This window comes from Rhinopithecus bieti, unplaced genomic scaffold, assembly GCF_001698545.2.
Source record: "Rhinopithecus bieti isolate Rb0 unplaced genomic scaffold, ASM169854v2 scaffold_32059, whole genome shotgun sequence".
Lineage (NCBI taxonomy): Eukaryota > Metazoa > Chordata > Mammalia > Primates > Cercopithecidae > Rhinopithecus > Rhinopithecus bieti.
Window position 1 is genome coordinate 23,941 of NW_016813587.1, and position 19,681 is coordinate 43,621.

The 19,681-nt window shown below is 43.0% G+C and overlaps 1 protein-coding gene across 3 annotated transcripts in view; it reads left to right on the forward strand.

Moving 5' to 3' along the window:
• The first annotated feature begins 1,420 nt into the window (after positions 1 to 1,420).
• The window catches only part of LOC108513056 (zinc finger protein 82 homolog), a 26,659-nt gene continuing 8,398 nt past the window's right edge, over positions 1,421 to 19,681 (forward strand). Inside the window, exons 1-4 of one of the 3 annotated variants that reach the window (XM_017848691.1) lie at positions 1,421 to 1,571; positions 8,287 to 8,373; positions 10,170 to 10,296; positions 12,521 to 12,616. In XM_017848691.1, coding sequence (XP_017704180.1) covers positions 8,365 to 8,373; positions 10,170 to 10,296; positions 12,521 to 12,616 — 232 coding nt within the window. In that variant the 5' untranslated portion in view covers positions 1,421 to 1,571; positions 8,287 to 8,364. The remainder of the gene's footprint in view (positions 1,572 to 8,286; positions 8,374 to 10,169; positions 10,297 to 12,520; positions 12,617 to 19,681) is intronic. The other 2 variants (XM_017848692.1, XM_017848693.1) reach the window with 2 other exon arrangements.

Sequence of the window (19,681 nt, forward strand, 5' to 3'; positions counted from 1 at the left end):
TATATATATATATACACACACACACACACATACACACACACACATATATACCATTCCTATTTCCTTAGCTATACAACAACTGGCAGCAGGACAGATTTGGCCTGGAGGATATAGCTGCTCTAAAAGAACTGCAATCTGATATTTCAATTACTAGCTTTGTTGTTAGCAATAATATTGGTGTTGCAATTTTAAACTTTTTACAGCGATTTAGTCTAAAACTAATAAATATGTTAATATTGCTAGGAACCAAGATTTGTTAAAGAAAATAAACAGGAATATAAAAAGCAAGAATAAAACCCTGTGATGTTAAATTTAAATTAGTAATGTGAGTATGAACTCACGCTTTGGATATCAAGTTTCTTGCCCTGCTTTAATAAAGGGAAAACAGCGCCTGATCTAGAACCCAAGATATCTGACTCCATAATCCTGGGCTGTCTGATTTAGCCATACTGCTGCTTTTATTTTTTCTTAGTCTAGGTCTTCTCAAATCTTCCCTCACTTCCCCCTCAAAATCCCTAAGAAAGAAGGAATCTGGGGCAGAAGCAAATAAACTACTCTATGCCAGGAATCTCCTTTAAAATCTTAATGTAAAAGTTATGCTCATTTGCATTCTCCCCCATAATAAGCCTGTGATTAAATGCAAAATAAATAATTTTTTAAAATCCACTTTTCACCAAATCCTGCAGTCAAGCTGATGCTCTTGAGGATGTACATTCCCCTCTCTGTTTCAGAGTTGAGGAGAGCGAGGCCCTGGGTCACAATCAATTATCCAGTCACAGCCCAGCAGGCACACACCCACCACACAATCGGGGCGTCGTTTCTCAGACACACACTGACACACGATCTCCAGGAAAGGTCCGAAGAGGAAAACAAACATCAAAAAACCGCGCCACATTAAAGTTTATCGTGGGTTATATACGCGCTCACAGAAACGCAAGCGCACGCACTCAGTCAACCGGGTGACCTGACAGTCGCCCACGGTACTCTCAGTCCTACGGAGCTCGACTCAGTTCGTCACACAATCTCTGTCACAAACCTCATCCCGGTCATCCACGAGTCTCCCGAGTCACATCGTCTCAAATCCCAACCAGCCACACCCAGTGAAAGAATCCCACTCAGGACCGCGCCAGGGACAGACCCGCAGCGCCGTCCTCGCTCACAGAGCTCCCTACTCGGCCCTATGGAGAGGCGGTCGCGGGCGCCCTTCTTTAACGCGCCAGCCATCTGTCCCCGCTCCCTTCCAGGCCCTGCCGCCCTGTCCCCAAGCGCTAAGGGACTCGAAGCGCAGCCTGGCTGGGACAGGCCCAGCTCCGGCTCCCGATTCACACATCGTGGGACTGCACCAGTGAGCCGACCCTTGAGACTGGCCGCGCCTGCGCACTCCGTGAGCGCGCCCGGCCCTCCCAGCAGTCCCCGCGCGCAGCCCGTTAGGCCCGGGGGATTGTGGCCAGACCCGGCCGCGGCTCCCTCGGTTCCAGCATCGCTGTGCCTCGGGTTCGCGCCCCGAGTGAGCAGTCCTGTCCCGAAGCGTCGGTCCTGGCAATCCGTAGGAAAAGCACTGCGGCACAGGGGTAAGGAGAGGGAAGCGGGACCACTGCAGTATCGCAGAGCGGCGGGAGCCTGCGCCTCAGGCCCGGGTGTGTGTGTCGTGGGCGTGACGGGGCCGGGGCTGGGACGTGACGGTGTCTGTGCGGCTGACTTGGGTGCAGAGCCTATTGTATGGGCGAAGGTTGTTGTGGCCGTGGAGTGCGTGACTGACCCCAGCATCCTCTGCCCACACTGGGCCCAGCTGCAGAGAAATGGCCCTTGGTTAGTTTCTGCGCGCCAGAAGAAAGACCCCCAGCAGAAAGGCACAGACTAGGCCGGGCCAGGTGGCTCACATCTGTAATCCTAGCGCTCTGGGAGAGCGAGGCGGGAGGATCGCTGGAAGCCAGGAGTTCGAGACCAGCCTGGGCAGCAAAGCGAAACTCCCATCTGTACCAGAAATTTAAAAAATGAGCCGGGTGTGGTGGCGTTCTCCTGTGGGTCCCAGCTACTGGAGAGGCTGAGGCGGGAGGATGGCTAGAGCCTAGGAGGAGGTCGAGGCTGCAGTGAGCTATGATAGTACCACTGCACTCTAGCCTGGGCAACAGCGGAACAAGGCTCAGACCCGACCTTGGGATAGGAATGTTAGAACTGAACGAGCCCCCGCTCCCGCCCATGCTTGCTCCTGGAGGGACTCTCACGCCACCTCCCCGCGGGCCTCGGGCCTGGACCTATGCACGTACACTCACAGCTCTGAAGAGTCCAGCTGCAGGTTTCAGAACCACAGCATTGCTTCCAGGAAGCTATTGTGAACTCCATTTCCAGCCCCGGGCATCCATGACCCTGATCTTTCTTTGATACTGGACAGAGTTAACAACTCCCTCTCTCTTATGTTACTCTGGTTATGTGTGGGTGGGCGGTGGTGGCATTGTGCCCTAATTTAACCATGCAAGGCTGGGCTGCAAGAAAAGCCAGGTTCCCTTAGCCAGTCCTGCCCAACTCTTTAAGAAAAGGGGTCTGGGCCGGGCGCGGTGGCTCAAACCTGTAATCCCAGCACTTTGGGAGGCCGAGACGGGCGGATCACGAGGTCAGGAGATCGAGACCATCCTGGCTAACACGGTGAAACCCCATCTCTACTAAAATACAAAATCTAGCCGGGCGAGGTGGCGGGCACCTGTAGTCCCAGCTACTTGGGAGGCTGAGGCAGGAGAATGGCGTAAACCCGGAAGGCGGAGCTTGCAGTGAGCTGAGATCCGGCCACTGCACTCCAGCCCGGGACTCCGTCTCAAAAAAAAAAAAAAAAAGAAAGAAAAGGGGTCTGAGGGGGAGGAGGAATGAATTGCTGTTGCCTGTTTAAGTCAAGGTCGAGGCGAGTGGGTGTTTCTGCTTTCTTCTGTGAAATACATTCTTATTTCTTAGGACATGAGAATATTTGTTTCATTCTCCATAAATGTCCTGTCCATTGAGTTGATACCTAGGTGCGCTCCGGAGAGTCTGTTTGCACATACCCATTTGGTAGATGTTTTTCATTACTTCTGTGGGCCTTCTTTTAATTACTATGTGTAAAGCTCTTAGAACAGAGAGTAATAAAACATTTTGCAAGGATTATACATAATATAAAACTAGTTTCTTAGTAGAGAAAAAGAGATAAACAGTTGTTTACCACACTGTTCTGTCTGCTTTGGTATACTTTTACTGAATTTAGGAATGTTACTTGATTGTGTTCATTCATAGAAGAATCTTGATAGTGAAAATAGCCCATCGTTTTGATGAAGAACAGTTAAATAACTGATGGGTGTTACTTATTTGTGCCACGCTGTTGTTTATTTTCCCAAAACCCACTCATGTCACAGGCTTATAGAGTCACAATTTTCTTAACAACTAAAAGATATTCCCTCTTCACAACTCTGTTTTTAATTTTATTTGCATGAAAATAGTTTAATTGGGTGGGCGCAGTGGCTCATGCCTGTAATCTCAGCACTTTGGGAGGCTGAGGTGGGCAGATCACCTGAGGTGAGGAGTTTGAGACTAGCCTGGTCAATATGATGAAACCCCGTCTCTACTAAAAATTCAAAAATTAGCTGGGCACGGTGGCGCATGCCTGTAATCCCAGCTACTAGGGAGGCTGAGGCAGAAGAATTGCTTGAACCCTTGATGCAGAGGTTGCGGTGAGCTGAGAGAGATCCTGCTATTACACTCCAGCCTGGGTGACAGAGTGAGATTCTGGCCCCGAAAAAAAAAAAAAGAAAGTCCTGGTTTAAGCTGCCAACTATTTTTAGTACTATTCAGAACAGATTTTCTCCATCCCCTACCACCCAGTCATCTTCACTCTATAATAATAAAATTTAAGTTGCCCGTAGTCTCACCATGCAGAATAAATATTACTATTCTAATGTTTGTTTTTCCATTTTTTTCTGTGCACTTGTGCACATGTGTTTGTTTTCCAAAATAGAATCACAATTGATCATTTAAGGAGACAAAGACTCTCCAACACTTTGTTTGAAAAACAAAAAAGAGGTTGGGTGTGGTGGCTCACGCCTGTAATCCCAGCACTTTGGGAGGCCAAGGCGGGTGGATCACCTGAGGTCGGGAGTTCGAGACCAGCCTGACCAACATGGTGAAACCCTGTCTCTACTAAAAATACAAAATTATGCCGGGCGCGGTGACTCACGCCTGTAATTCCAGCACTTTGGAAGGCTGAGGCGGGTGGATCACGAGGTCAGGAGGTCGAGACCATCCTGACTAACACAGTGAAACCCTGTCTCTACTAAAAAAATACAAAAACTTAGCCGGGCGTGGTGGCGGGCACCTGTAGTCCCAGCTACTGGGGAGGCTGAGGCAGGAGAATGGTGTGAACCCGGGAGGCAGAGTTGCAGTGAGCCCAGATCGCACCACTGCTCTCCAGCCTGGGTGACAGCGAGACTCTGTCTCAAAAAAAACAAAAAAAAATTATTAAAGATAATTTATCAGCAAATACCAAATTTTTGAAGATAATTTTAAAATAATGGAATGAGGGGTATGTAATGTTTCTTCACTGAATTTAGTGCTTACAGTAAGCCATTTTAAGTGCTTTATGTATTATGTTCTTAACCTTCACAACAACCCTATAAGGTAGGTACTGTTGATTCCTTAATTTATCTCTGAGGAAACCGAGACACTGAAAATTAATGTGTCCAAATTCTCACAGTTAATAATTCCCAGAGCTCTGTTCATATCCTGAATCTTGACAACAAAGCCTGTATTTTTAATAAATGAGAATCGCCACCTCCCAACATTGTACATATTCTTTTAGTCTGACTCCCATAGCTAGTAATTTATCATGAATATCTTCCTTCTTTAATTAATATGGGCCAATGCCATCAATCATAATTGCATAATATGCTATAATATAGTGGAACATCATTTATTCAACTTGTTGCCTACTGTTAGATATTTGATTTCAGGTTGTTGTAAATTATTCTTTTTTTTTGAGATGGAATCTCTCTCTTTTGCCCAGGCTGAAGTGCAATGGTGCAATCTCGGCTCACTGCAACTTCCAGTGAGCCTCCCAGGTTCAAGTGATTCTCCTGCCTCAGCCTCCCAAGTAGCTGGGATTACAGGTGTCCGCCACCATGCCCAGCTAATTTTTGTATTATTAGTAGAGATGGAGTTTCATCATGTTGGCCAGGCTAGTCTCAAACTGCTGACTTCAAGTGACCTGCCCGCCTCGGCCTCCCAAAGTGTTGGTTACAGGTGTGAGCCACTGCGCCCAGCCAGTAAATTATTCTTTGATGAACTCTTTTGCAATACATCTTTATATACTTTTACAAATATTTCCTAATGATAAATTCCTAAAAGTGGAATTTCTGGGTTGAATTATGAGACATTTATAAAGTACTCACAATATGCCAGATCCTGCGCCAGTCCTCAGGGGAAATACAGTGACCAAAATGACATGGTTGGTATCCTTAGGTTGTTTGTTATCTTTCAAGTTAGATAAGCCTATGCAAGAATAAGACTGAGATAGGTGAGGTAAAGGTCAGTGAAGAAGTCAGATGGCATGGCTTGAGAGGTCATGGGAAGGAGACAGCTGATTTGGCAAGCATTGTCAGGTCATGGCCAAATAATACCAAACTCATGGGGTTCCTATGGGGTAATGGATTTTATGTAATAAACATATGCCTTATAGTTTTTATTCTCATGATGTTGATGCAAATGAACAGGACAAGAAGATTCAGCAACTCCTAGGAGGGCCTCATGGCTAAAACAACTCTTCGAGAAGCAAAACAAAAGCTTGGTCAAGAAGTCACGAGAAGTAGCAGCAGTGAAACAAGGCATTAATTGAAGATGTGTAGCCATGTTTATATAAGCAGAACTCCAACATACATGAACACACTTAGAAATCGTGGAGTCGGTTCAGATTTTGGGAGCTGAAATCAACAAAACCAGGAAAAACATAGCAGCGTTTTTTAGGATATTGAGTTTTTTCTCCAACTTCAAGGGATGACTACTTTAAAAAGTATCTCTTTAATCTATTTAAAGAACGTTTTCCACTACGCAAAGTTAAAATCCATATTTCAAATATATATATAATCATGTAGAATCATGAAATAAATGTAAGCAAAAAGAAAATCAAGATCATTATCTATTGATGCCTCTCAGTGTTTCTTTGTGCTGATTTGTATGTATACTTTACAGATGTCCTCATAATGTTCATTTTATTTTTCTAAGAGATTATATATATTTAATATTTTATATGTCCTTGTGTATTTTCTAAAACTTAGCATTTAGAGATTCATACACACACACACACACACACACACACACACACACACATGCTCTCTCTCTCTCTCTCTCATCTGTTTTTGCTGTACCTTAACAGGATCATACCACTCACAACTGTTACTGCATTCTTCACTCAACAAACTGTACTGAACATATTTCCATCTTTCCAGTTAAAGAGCTACATCATCATTTTTTTAAATGGCAGCAGTTTGTTTTACTCTATGGATGCTTTATGATTTATTTAACCTGTTTTCTATTGAAGGACATTTAGGTTCTTTCCAGCTTTTTTCCATTATGAACAATAGCCACATACTCTTACACATACCTTTGATCATATGTACAATTATTTTTTTAATCCCCGAAGTAGAATTTCTGAATCAAAGAGTGTGTATGGTTTAAATGCTGCTCATACATACTTTAAAATCTACACAGTCTGCAGTATACTGGTTATAATGTTCATTTGCTCTCATGCTTACTAATATGGGCATCAGTACCAGATACCTGTTGGCAAGCTGATGTGTTATTTTATTTTATTTTATTTTAGTGAATCATGCATGCCAGTTTTCTCTCACTGGAATAGAAATTCTGGGTTTCAGAGAAAAGAGCTAGAGTTGAAGGAAAGCTGACTCTGTGGTTAGATAAATGATTCCAAACGCAGCTTTGCTACTCATAAACTGCATTTCTACAAGTGATTTTATTTCCTTTTTTTTTTTTTCTCAAGACGGAGTCTCGCTCTGTCTCCCAGGCTGGAGTGCAATGGCGCAATCTCGGCTCACTGCAACCTCCGCCCCCACCAAGTCCAAGCAATTCTCCTGCCTCACCCTCCCCAGTAACTGGGATTACAGGTGTCTGCCACCACACCCAGCTAATTTTTGTATTTTTAGTAGAGACAGGGTTTTACCACGTTGGTCAGGCTGGTCTCGAACTCCTGACCTCAGGTGATTCACCTGCCTCGGCCTCCCAAAGTGCTGGGATAATAGGCATGAGCCACCACACCCAGCCCAAGTGGTTTTCTCTTCATGTGAATTTCTGATCCATTGCATGGATAGAATAATTACTGTGCTAAAGAGCCATCCTGAGTATAGAGTTAATATATATAAAACAGGCCAGGTACGGTGGCTCACATCTGTAATCCCAGCACTTTGGGAGGCCAAGGCGGGCAGATCACGAGTTCGAGACCAGCCTGGTCAATATGGTGAAACCCCGTCTCTACTAAAAATACAAAAATTAGCCGGGTGTGGTGGCGCACGCCTGTAGTCCTAGCTACTCGGGTGGCTGAGGCAGAAGATTCACTTGAACCCAGGAGCTGGAGGTTGCAGTTAGCCAAGATTGTGCCACTGCACTCCAGCCTGGGCAATAAGAGAGAGACTCCGTCTCAAAAAAAAAGAAAAAATATATATATATATTTATATATGTATGTATATATACACACATACACACACACATATAACACCCAACATACGGGAATTCTTGATAAATAGACATTTGTTATTGTCAAATGACCAAGAGCATGAGTCCATGCCTATTCAGCCTAGGTTGTAAGAAAGAGAATGGCAAATGAATTCATTCTAGAAGACAACGTGGATGATTCTGATTCTGACTGGAAAGAGAGAGTGATGAGCCCGGAGGATTTTGAAAGTTGTTCTGACTGCAAGCAGGGTTGCCAGTGCAGCAATTTTGTGGTGGTAATGGCCGCCAGGCTTGGTCTTTATGAATTTTTCTCTTTGTGTCTGGTGAATCTAAACAGACCTATGAAACTTTGAAGGAGGAAGATTGTGGTTTAGATGATATGGCCCCTTATCAGCCCTGGAATTAGCAACGGATTAGACTCGTCCAGGCTCCCTCAAATTTCTCTCTGCCTATGTGTGTGTGCACGCGTGTGCGTTGAGGGGGCTGTGGTGGAGAGATCAGAAGAGAGGGGAAAGGTCATAGTAACTCAAGTCATTTGGGGATTTCTGAGGTCCATCTGATCTCATGGCCTTGTTTTCCTCCCCCTAGATCAGCCTCTGTGAACTCGGTGCTTCTCCTGGCAAGTAAACCCCAAGGAGGACTGACCAGTTCTTGAATTTCTATACCATGGCCCTTGTAAGTTTTTTTCTCCTTCTGGGAATACTATCATGTTAAGGTCCTGTCACCATTTTTTTATACTGAAACTTCCTAACTGGAAGAACCTTCTTCCAGTTCTTCCACATCCAGTGGCGGGTGAACCACAATGCTTGTCCTATGAACACTCTTTATTCTAGTCATTGTTCTTGTATTTGTTGAACTCATCATTCAGCGTCTCCTATATGTGCTCAGTCTTCTGCTAAAAGCTGCGATGGAGGAAAAATGAAATCTCTTAAATATTTGACCAGTCTTTGTGAGTTGATAAGAGAGGATGGGCCCATTTAGCCATTTATAGGAAAACTGAACTTTTCCAGACTTGAGTTTTCCAAGTACGTAAGATAAGGGTCGTGGCTGGGCATGGTGGCTTGCACCTGTAATCCCACCCATTCAGGAGGCTGACATGGGAGGGTTGCTTGAGCCCAGGAGTTCGAGGCTGCAGTGAAGCTATGGCTGTGCCACTGTACTCCAGCCTGGGTGACAGAGAAAGACCCTGTCTCTTAAAAAAAAAGAAAAAGTTAAAAAACAAAAAGGTAAGAGTTGCTGTTAGTTGGCCTCAGTCTCAGTATATCATAAGATCTCATGCTCTGTGAGGCTTTTAGGACTGATTAGGGGTGTGGCTAGGTCTTACATACAGAGAGATCTGAGATCTTCTCTTGGAATTCCTGAGTTACACAGGAACAAGATGCCATTTTTGGTTGAACAGGATGTGCTGGTCTAGAATGACATCTTTGTGATTCTGGATTATGCTGTATCAGTATCCTTTAACTCAGGAATCAGGAAGGCATAAGGTGAGGGATGGAAAGTGATAACATGTGAGAAGGTAATCCAGCTACATAAGTAGTCATGTTGACTCCCAGAATTGAGGAGGATCTTAAGGTTTTGTCCAACCAAAATATCTAAGTATAGAAGAATGATTAAATCTCACATATGCATTGTATAGACTATTATACAACCAATTTTTTTTTTTTTTTTTGAGACGGAGTTTTGCTTTTGTTGGCCGGGCTGGAGTGCAATGGTGCCATCTTGGCTCACCAAAAACTCTGCTTCCTGGGTTCAAGCGATTCTCCTGCCTTAGCCTCCCGAATAGCTAGGATTAGAGGTGTGCGCCACCAGGCCCAACTGATTTTGTATTTTTAGTAGAGACAGGGTTTCTCCTGTTGGTCAGGCTGGTCCTGAACTCCCGACCTCAGGTGATCCTCCCACCTCGGCCTCTCAAAGTGCTGGGATTACAGGCGTGAGCCACAGTGCCCAGCCTATACAACCAATTTTTAACAGTCATAATTAGAAAAATGCTTATGATATGATCTGCTTCTAGGACAAACTTAGAAGACATTCTCTAATTGCATTTAGATCCTTTTCTAAAATAAAGATATTATACGGAGGGAGACTTTAAAAAACAATCAGTTATTTAAGGAGAAAGGGGTGGAAGAACTCACCTTCCTTGGGAATTTATGAGGGAGACATAGTAGGCAGAGGCTTATATACAGTATTTCATTTAATTGGAAAACTGATTTTTTTTTCTTTCCCAGGCATGTCTAGATTAAGATTTGCCGGAGTATAAGAGACTGTGTCTGTAGCAACAGGATCCTTCAGGAACCCAGGCACTTTGCTTCAGGCACACTCATTTCCTGACTCTCTGTGTTGCAGGCTTCCAGCCCGAGCCTGTTTTCTTACCATATGGTCCACTTCCTGCAATATCTCTTCCCTCTTTTCTCCTTCTATCTTAAAATACATTTTCTTCCATTTCATTTATAATGTGTGGTTTGTCATTTCAGCGATCAGTGATGTTCAGTGATGTATCCATAGACTTCTCTCCGGAAGAGTGGGAATACCTGGACTTGGAACAGAAGGACTTGTACAGAGATGTGATGTTGGAGAACTACAGCAATTTGGTCTCACTGGGTAAGGTCAACTGCTTCTAGGAATTTAGACTCTGTTCTCTGTAACATCAACTTTTTCCTCTGGAAATTTCAAGAGTATCTTTTAGGAAACTATCTAAATTTTTGCTCCACTTTCTAAAGGGAACACTTTGAGCTTTATTTCACTGGAAGTGAGCACCTTCATTAAGCATATCCACCCTCCCCATCCTTAAGTAGCCCTTGGGCCTTCCTTAATAACGAAGGGGCTGAGTTTGAGATCTTTTTGATTTGTAGCCTCACCAGTGTCAAAGAAAACAAGTTTCACTTTGTGTTTGGATTCAGAATTACTTTAGATGTTTTGTTGCTTGTTGGTATATTTGTAAGGGAAATAGCTAGATCCTGTTTATTGAGTTTGCTCTGTAGAAAGAATACATATGATTTATGTAGTGGTAAAATGGATCAACAGCATTTATTTACAATTCAAGAGAACTCATACCTTTCATTAATAAACAAACATATTCAGTTTTACCAGTGTTACCTACTTTTATGATTGAAAATTAAAAACGTAAGAATTTTGTTCATGTGTTTTATTGCACAGCAAGATGAGTATAGTTAATAATAATGTATATTGTATATTTCAAAATGGCCACAAGAGAGTGTTTTTAATGTCCTCACTACAAAGAAAAGAAATAATAAATATTTGAGGTGATGGATATGCAAATTGCCGTGATTTGCTAATTCCACAATAACATGTATCAAAACATCACATTGTAGCCTATAAATATATACAATTATTAGTCAAAAGACAAAATAATTATTAGTGAGTATATGGAAAAACTGGAACCCTCATACATTACAGTGGGAACGTAAGATGTTAAAGATATGACCCTGTAATTCTTCTCCTAAATGTTTACTCAAGAGAAATAAAAACATGTCTATACAAAGATGTATAAGTATTCACAGCAGCATTATTCACAATGTCTAAATAAATGGATAAATAAAATATGGCACAGTCATACAACAGACTATTCATTGAAGGACCAAACTACTGATACATGTTATAGCATGCAAGAATATCAAAAACACAATGCTAAGTGAAAGAAGCCAGATGCAAAAGATTACATATTATATGATTCTGTTTATATAAAATGTCCAGAAAAAGCAAATCTGTAGAGACAAAAAGAAAATCAATGGATGGCCTGGGGCTGGGAGTAGGAATGAGGATTGACTGCCAGTGACCAGCAGGGATGTTTGGGGGATGATAGAAATATTCTAAGTGTTGGTTGTGGTGATGTTTGCACAACTCTGTAAATTTACTAAAAATCATTGAATTGTACACTTAAAACAGGTAGATTTTATGTTACATAAATTATATTGCAGTAAAGCTGTTAAAATCCAAGAACTTTACATTTAATTTAACATTGTTTGAATATCCAAGAAATAATAATACATCTCCTAGGAAGCTTATTTTTCCTCTCAGCAAAAGAAGAATAACCAATAGCTAATGAAATATGAATAGTAGGCCGGGCGCGGTGGCTCAAGCCTGTAATCCCAGCACTTTGGGAGGCCGAGGCGGGCGGATCACGAGGTCAGGAGATCGAGACCATCCTGGCTAACATGGTGAAACCCCGTCTCTACTAAAAAATACAAAAAACTAGCCAGGCGAGGTGGCGGGCGCCTGTAGTCCCAGCTACTTGGGAGGCTGAGGCAGGAGAATGGCGTGAACCCGGGAGGTGGAGCTTGCAGTGAGCTGAGATCCGGCCACTCACCCCCAGCCCGGGCCACAAAGCGAGACTCCATCTCAAAAAAAAAAAAAAATATATATGAATAGTGTTTGGTATATACTCTAGACAATGTTTAGATACAGACATATATTAATATAGTATTAACAATAATCATAGAAGATAGGTACTATGATTATCCCTATTTTATAGGGAAGGAAAAGGTAGCATAGAAGTAACTTGCCCAAGGCCACACAACTGGGATGTGGCTCAGGCAGGATTTGCACCCAGCAGTCTGTGATCTCAGCCACTATTGCCTCTGAAGAAGAAACACTTATATGAATATAGATTTTGAAAAGATTTTTTCATTCCTTCTCTAATCTGTATTTATTGTGTAACTTTAATGTACATGTTTTTAAAACATCTTTCACTTCTTTGTTTTGCCTTATCAATTACTGTTTTGACATATAATTTAACCAAGACTGAATCAAAGTAATTTTGATTCATTTTTTATTTTCATGTACCTTATATTCCTTTTCTTCTAAGCAGGATGCTTCATTTCTAAACCAGATGTGATTTCCTTATTGGAACAAGGAAAAGAGCCTTGGAAAGTTGTGAGGAAAGGAAGAAGACAATATCCAGGTGAGGGCCAGTTGGGCCGGAAGAAGCCATCACCACAGGGAGCCCCAGATGGTTGGGGAAGAGGCACGTCCTTATGTTGTTTAGAAAGCCCTCTTGAGGCCGGGCGCGGTGGCTCAAGCCTGTAATCCCAGCACTTTGGGAGGCCGAGACGGGCGGATCACGAGGTCAGCAGATCGAGACCATCCTGGCTAACACGGTGAAACCCCGTCTCTACTAAAAAATGCAAAAAAAAACTAGCCGGGCGAGGTGGTGGGCGCCTGTAGTCCCAGCTACTCCGGAGGCTGAGGCAGGAGAATGGCGTAAACCCGGGAAGCGGAGCTTGCAGTGAGCTGAGATCCGGCCACTGCACTCCAGCCTGGGCGACAGAGCGAGACTCCGTCTCAAAAAAAAACAAAAAACAAAAAAAACAAAAGAAAGCCCTCTTGAAAGGTCTGTGGCCCAAGGAGGAAAGGTCTGCAACCTGGGGAGCAAATTAAGGTCTTAGCTGGGGAGTACTAAAATAACCACTTATTTGTCCCATTTACCACTCTTCTTTTTTATTATTGTTCTCTCTAGTTTTCCTCCTCTTTGATGGCACTGAGGGGTGGGGTGGTGCTCTCTTTGGCTCACTGTTGACAACCATTGTATATTTTGATTCAGTTGCTTTCCTCTTTTGCATTTTTTTTTTTTTTTCCAGAGATGGAATTTCGCTCTTGTTGCCAGGCTGGAGTGCAATGGCATGATCTCGGCTCACTGCAGCCTCTGCCTTCTGGGTTCAGCGATTCTCCTGCCTCAGCCTCCTGAGTAGCTGGGTTTATAGGCACATGCCACCACGCCTGGCTGATTTTTATATTTTTAGTAGAGACAGGGTTTTGCCTGTTAGTAGAGCAGGGTTTTGCATGTTGGCGAGGCTGGTCTTGCTCCTGACCTCAGGTGAATTTCCGCCGCTCGCTCCACAGTGCTGAGAATTACAGATGTGAGCCACCGTTGCTGGCCCATCTTTTGCATTTATAGTGTAGCTGAAGGTGACAAAGTTCGTACATTTGGAAGGAGAGTTTATTTTCGCATAAAGGGTTGCGCTGCCAGGTGGTTATTCTGACAGACCTGGGAGTGTAGAGCCTAAGGCTTCTGCCAAGAGGCAATGGCATTCAAGGTGAGGTACGAGGGTAATAACTGAAACATATGCTGAATGTTAGGCCAAGTATACATGTTTTCAACATGCTACAGGAGGAGCTATGAAACTCAGGAAGGAGACTGTACACATGCATGTTAGGTTAAATAAGTCCCTATGATCAACTTTAGGAAGATTTAAATTTAAATGCATTATAAGTAGGAACTATACATTAAAAGGTACAGTAGGACATGAAGTCATGAATAGGGGTAGCCTTGGGAGACCAGTCAAAACCGTCAAGCTTTAAAAGTTGTTTATCAGAGAAGCTGTGGACTGGAATATCCTGTTATGTTGAACATAAAAACGGAGTGTGGTGGTGGGGGAAGGTTCTGTGAAGTAAATGAAAGAGTCTTAGCCTTTGATTTTCTAAGCTGACTTTTGAGAAAATCTAATGATCAGAAAGGTGAAGGGTTGGAAGCAATGGGTGCATGACCGCCTCTGTTCTGCCATGTGCATGACTAGGAACTGAAAGTTTGGGGTCCTTTAGCCAAAAAAGGGTCCTTAGTCTGTTGGGGTTTAGGACTTTTATTCGGTCTTTAATAAATAAGATAGGTGGCCTCAGAGCTGGGCGTGTCGTAGGCACTATCAGTGCAGTGGTAAACAACCAATCAAGTTTCTATCCCACCGCATTTACTTGTAATACGAAAAACGTATACTGTAATAAATAGGAAATACAATGTCAGGTAATGAGCAGTGCTTATAACAAAAGTAAGCAGAGTAAGGGGATGAGATGTGTGATGGGAGATATTTTATTATCAAGAGAGCCACCTTTTTCCCCATCCTTTTCTCATAAATTATTAAAGGAATAAAGCCTACAAAAACGTTGCCTTGATATTATAATCATATGTGTGGTTATCAGCACTAAAGTTTGATATGAATTATTCTAGAGATAAGCTCTAGATACAGAATATCTTCTTTTTTTTTTTTGTTGTTAGTTGTTGTTTTGTTGGCAAGAGTCTCGCTCTGTCGCCCAGGCTGGAGTGCAGTGGCCGGTATCTCAGCTCACTGCAAGCTCCGCCTTCTGGGTTTATGCCATTCTCCTGCCACAGCCTCCCTAGTAGCTGGGACTACAGGCGCCCGCCACCTCGCCCGGCTAGTTTTTTGTATTTTTTTAGTAGAGACGGGGTTTCACCGTGTTAGCCAGGATGGTCTCAATCTCCTGACCTCGTGATCCGCCCGTCTCAGCCTCCCGAAGTGCTGGGATTACAGGCTTGAGCCACCGCGCCCGGCCGGCCAGAATATCATTCTTACTTGCTTTTTCCATCGATGTATCCATCTATCTTCACATTAAGAAGAAATATGGATATAGTAGACTCTAGAGAGAATGATCTCATTATCTTTCGTTTACCTTGTCTAGGTGCTGTTTTCATCTCTCTTTGCAGCTCTTGTTTCAAAATTTTTTTTTTTTTTTGAGACGGAGTCTCGCTCTGTTGCCCAGTCTGTAGTGCAGTGGCGCGATCTCGGCTCACTGCAAGTTTCACCTCCCGGTTTCTCGCGATTCCTCCTGCCTCAGCCTCCCGAGAAGCTGGGACTACAGGCGCCTGCCACCATGCCCGGCTAAGTTTTTGTATTTTTTTTTTAGTAGAGTCAGGGTTTCACCACATTAGCCAGGTTGGTCTCGATCTCCTGACCTTGTGTTCTGCCCGGCTCGGCCTCCCAAAGTGCTGGGATTCCAGGCGTGAGCCACCGCACCCGGCTATGCCTGGCTAATTTTTATAGTAGAGGTGGGGTTTAACCATGTTGGTCAGGCTGGTTTCGAACTCCTGACCTCATGATCCACCCATCTTGGCCTCCCAAAGTGCTGAAATTACAGGCGAGAGCCACCGCACCCGGCCACAAAAGCCTTTAAAAATGTTTTTATACAGAGACATATGTTGTAATTTTGTATGTTCTCTGTATATTCAGGTCTGGATGAGGACACTTATTTTAGGGTATTAGTTCTTATTTTATAACCATAGGGCCATTTCAGTGCCTACACTGTTTGTAATGTTCTATCTTCTGACTTAACCTTCTACCAAAAGAAAGAAAACATGCTTTTCCCTCTAATCTCTAATCTTTTTTTTTTAATTTAAATTTTATTTTATTTTATTTTATTTTATTTTTTTTGAGATGAAGTCTCGCTCTTTCGCCCAGGCTGGAGTGCAGTGGCGTGATCTTGGCTCACTGCAAGCTCAGCCTCCCGGGTTCATGCCATTCTCCTGCCTCAGCCTCCCGAGTAGCTGGGACTACAGGCGCCTGCCACCACACCCGGCTAAATTTTTTGTGTTTTTAGTAGAGACAAGGTTTCACCATGTTAGCCAGGATGGTGTCTATCTCCTGACCCTGTGATCCGCCTGCCTCGGCCTCCCAAAGTGCTGGGATTACAGGCGTGAACCACCGTGCCCGGCCCCCTAATCTATTTTAAAATTCACATTCAGGTAATTAAGTGACATCTACAATTATTAATACTCAAAATGTAATGCAGAGGTTCCAAGTGAATAAGATAATATCCATTTAGTCAGGAAGCATTTCACCAAAATAATAACTGTTGGCTCAGAGTTAGAGATCTTAAACAAGACTATGTATTTTTTTTCTTTCTTTTCTATTCTTCCTTTAAGAAAGTTTGATTAAACTATAAATAACGTGCCTTCAGAAAAGTGGACAAATGACTTTCTTGAGGTGATATTTGAAAAGAGACATGAAGTAAGGGCTCAAGACATGTCATTTTCTGGGAAAAGGGCATTATGAGCTGATAGAAAAGGTCTGAGTGGGGCGTTAGCCTTTCTTGTCTGAGGAATAACGAAGAGGGCCATTATGGTCAGAGCAGGGAAAGGGAAAGTAACAAGATGAGATCAGAGTTAGGCAAGGACCTGGTAATGTAATCACTAAGAGAAACTGAAAGCCACAGGCTGCTTGTATTCTAAAATGATTTCTCTAGTTGAGTGCAAAAGCAGGAAGCACCAATACGGAGGCAGTTTCACTTTTTGAGTTAGACAGGGTGGTGGTTTGGATAAGAATGGTATTGTTAGGAAGTAGTAGGAAGCTGTTAGGCTCATGATGTGTTTGAAGGCACTGTCAAAAGAACATGCTGATAGGATTATAAGTGAACTAAGTGGGAAGGAGTGATATAAAAGGAGAAGAAATGGGTGTTGGCTTAAACAACTGGGTTAATAGAAGCAGAATTTACTGAAGTGGGAAGATAGGAAGAGCAAGTTGGAAAGTTGACACTAAGAGTTTCTGTTTAAGATATTTTAAGTTTGATATGATTATTATCTGTCCACTTTGAGATGTTGCGTAGGCAGTTGAATATGTATACCCAGAACTTGGAGAGATTACAGCCTGGTTTATGTTTGGCTGTCTTGATGGTTGGAATTTACATTCATGGGTCTGGATGTGACCAACTAGGGAAGGCAGGCAGGTAAAATAAAGCAGATAAGGAGAAGTGGCCTGAGAACTGACTCATGGGTCACTCTACCATGTAGACCTTTGAAAGAGGGAAAGAGGGACAACAAAAGAGAAAGAAGGAGCAGCCATTGAGATAAAATAAAAATAAAACAAATGTTTCACCATGGAGGGAGTAGAGAATGAGGACTGAGAATTGACCCCAGGTTCTAGCAAGATGGAGAATCCCGGTGAGCTTGTCAAGAAAGATTTCAGTGGAGTCAGGATGAAAGCCCGAGTGGAGTGACTTGATGAGAGAAGGGCTGGTGAGGCAGTAATGAGAATGAATATAAGACAACTCTTTGGAGGAATTACGTATGAAGGGAAGCTGGGAAATAGGGTTGGCAGTTACACTGGGGATATGGGTTAAAAAGCAGTGTATTTTATGACATTAGGGCATGTTTGTGTGCTCATGGGAATGATTCTATGGGTGGAGGAAATCAATACAGTAGAGAAAGGGCATAATTGTGGGAGCAGTGTCCTCCAGTGGGACAGGATCCAGTGGGACAGGAGTGGGCAAGGATCCAATGAGTAAGGGGGAATAAAAGGGAAAACAGTGTAGTTATGTGTGCAGGTAGGTTGGTGAGGATGGTGGAGAGAAGACAGCTTATTCTGTTGCTGTTTTCTCAGTGAAATAAGAAAGATCAATAGAATGTGAGAGCGTCAATGGAATATCATTAGCATTCAGTATGGGCTTATTCAGAATGTGATTAAAATTGATTCTCCGAAGTACAGTTCCTTAGATGTCAGGTTTTATTATTTTCAGATCTTTGTACATTGTCCCTGTGTTGAAATGCAAATAGGACTTCCTTGGAACCAAATCTTATGTATCCCAGACTTCTTGTTTCAACAAAGTAAGATGGTCGATACAGTACCCAAATAGAGTAAGTCTAAGTGATTTATGTGACATTTTCTGTTTAATTAAAGGTGGTTCTCTGCAAAGAGGAATCACATTTATGATTTTTTATATTTATATATTTTTACCTGATCAAAAAAAGGACTTTTCTACATTCTCATCAGAAGTGTTTAATAGACTAGAAATCCTTTGATCCAACAGATTTGGGACTGGTAATAGGTCTGTTAGTCATAAAAAAAAATGGGTCATATGTTTTATGTACATACCATGAAAGTATTATTTTAACTTAGAACATTCAAATGTATGTCTGTTTGCCAGTATTTTTGATAGTGTCCAAGTCTTCCTTTCCATTGTCTCATTGTATTCCATTTTTCATCTAAATCACACACATAATACAAAGTCTATTATTTCCAGTTTTATTTATTTATTTATTTTTATTTTTATTTTTTTTTTGAGACGGAGTCTCGCTGTGTCGCCTGGGCTGGAGTGCAGTGGCCGGATCTCAGCTCACTGCAAGCTCCGCTGCCTCCCGGGTTCATGCCATTCTCTCACCTCAGCCTCCCAAGTAGCTGGGACTACAGGTGCCCGCCACCTCGCCCGGCTAGTTTTTTGTATTTTTTAGTAGAGACGGGGTTTCACCGTGTTAGCCAGGATGGTCTCGATCTCCTGACCTCGTGATCCGCCCGTCTCGGCCTCCCAAAGTGCTGGGATTACAGGCTTGAGCCACCACGCCCGGCCTAGTTTTATTTATTTTTAAAGTAGAATAGGAATCAAACTTGCAGTATGAGTACAGAATACTTCTTGATTGTTACGTTTTCTTTCATTTTTTACTATTGTGTTTCCTACACTTAATTTTCAACAGCTGAAATTTTTAGCAATCTGTATTTATCACCAGTTTTCCAAAGTGTTCAATTTTGTTTTCATAGAATCAGTTGTTTCCTCATTGTTTTTTTTTTTGAGTCGGAGTCTTGCGCTGTCGCCCAAACTGGAGTGCAGTGGCCGGATCTCAGCTCACTGCAAGTTCTGCCTTTCCGGTTCACGCCATTCTCCTGCCTCAGCCTCCCGAGTAGCTGGGACTACAGGCGCCCGCCACCTCGCCCGGCTAGTTTTTTTTGTATTTTTTAGTAGAGACGGGGGTTTCACCAGGTTAGTCAGGATGGTCTCGATCTCCTGACCTTGTGATCCGTCCGTCTCGGCCTCCCAAAGTGCTGGGATTACAGGCTTGAGCCACCGCGCCCGGCCGTTTCCTCATTGTTATTTGTGAGTTTACACTCATGAATTTATTTAACATTTATTAAATTAGATACTTTCAGGAAAAAAGTGAAACGCACCTAAACTTGTTTGGAACAAACATAGTTGCCTCTTGTGAGGTGGGGTGCTTTGTCACCTGGGCCTGCGACTGTGGCTGTATCCCCAGGACATGACCAGCCACTGACCTGTCTCTGATACCCTAACCCCTTGTCTGTTGCCTCCTCTGGAGGTGAACAGTAGTAATTGCTGTCTGGCCTTGGAGAGGTAACCTGAGGGTTAAGTATATCTGACCACTTTGAACACAGCAGTTACCCTGTGTTTTGCCACTGTCTCCACACCTGCTTCTCGCTCAGCAACTTCTTTTTTTTTTTTTTTTTTTTTTTTTTTT